General features: G+C 29.9%; 1 protein-coding gene across 1 annotated transcript in view; it reads left to right on the top strand.

Annotated features, from left to right (window-relative positions):
• Positions 1-268, top strand: part of LOC119581891 (prostaglandin E synthase 2-like) — a 41,881-nt gene that overhangs the window by 4,168 nt on the left and 37,445 nt on the right. The window contains exon 5 of the mRNA XM_037930051.1: positions 94-194. Coding sequence (XP_037785979.1) covers positions 94-194 — 101 coding nt within the window. The remainder of the gene's footprint in view (positions 1-93; positions 195-268) is intronic.

Below are 268 nucleotides of genomic sequence, written 5' to 3'. Positions count from 1 at the left end.
TAAAAAGTGTGGTAATTCATTCTAATTATTTTTTATACTTTTCCAAATGTTGAATTGTATATTATTATTTCTTTTAAATGTTTCCCTTTTCAGGCTGGATCCTGGGAAGAACATTTTGAAACTTGGGAACGATTACTAGTCCTGTATGTGGGATCCATTGCAATGTTTTTCATTGGCAAGAATCTGAAGAGACGGTAAGAGATAATGTTTCCAAGTGAACAAAATAAAGAAATTGGATATTTTAAGTTTCTTTAATCATATTTTCTGC

The sequence above is a fragment of the Penaeus monodon genome, chromosome 15 (assembly GCF_015228065.2).
Source record: "Penaeus monodon isolate SGIC_2016 chromosome 15, NSTDA_Pmon_1, whole genome shotgun sequence".
NCBI lineage: Eukaryota > Metazoa > Arthropoda > Malacostraca > Decapoda > Penaeidae > Penaeus > Penaeus monodon.
Note: the sequence above shows the minus strand (reverse complement) of the source record. Positions and strands in the feature narration are given on the sequence as shown.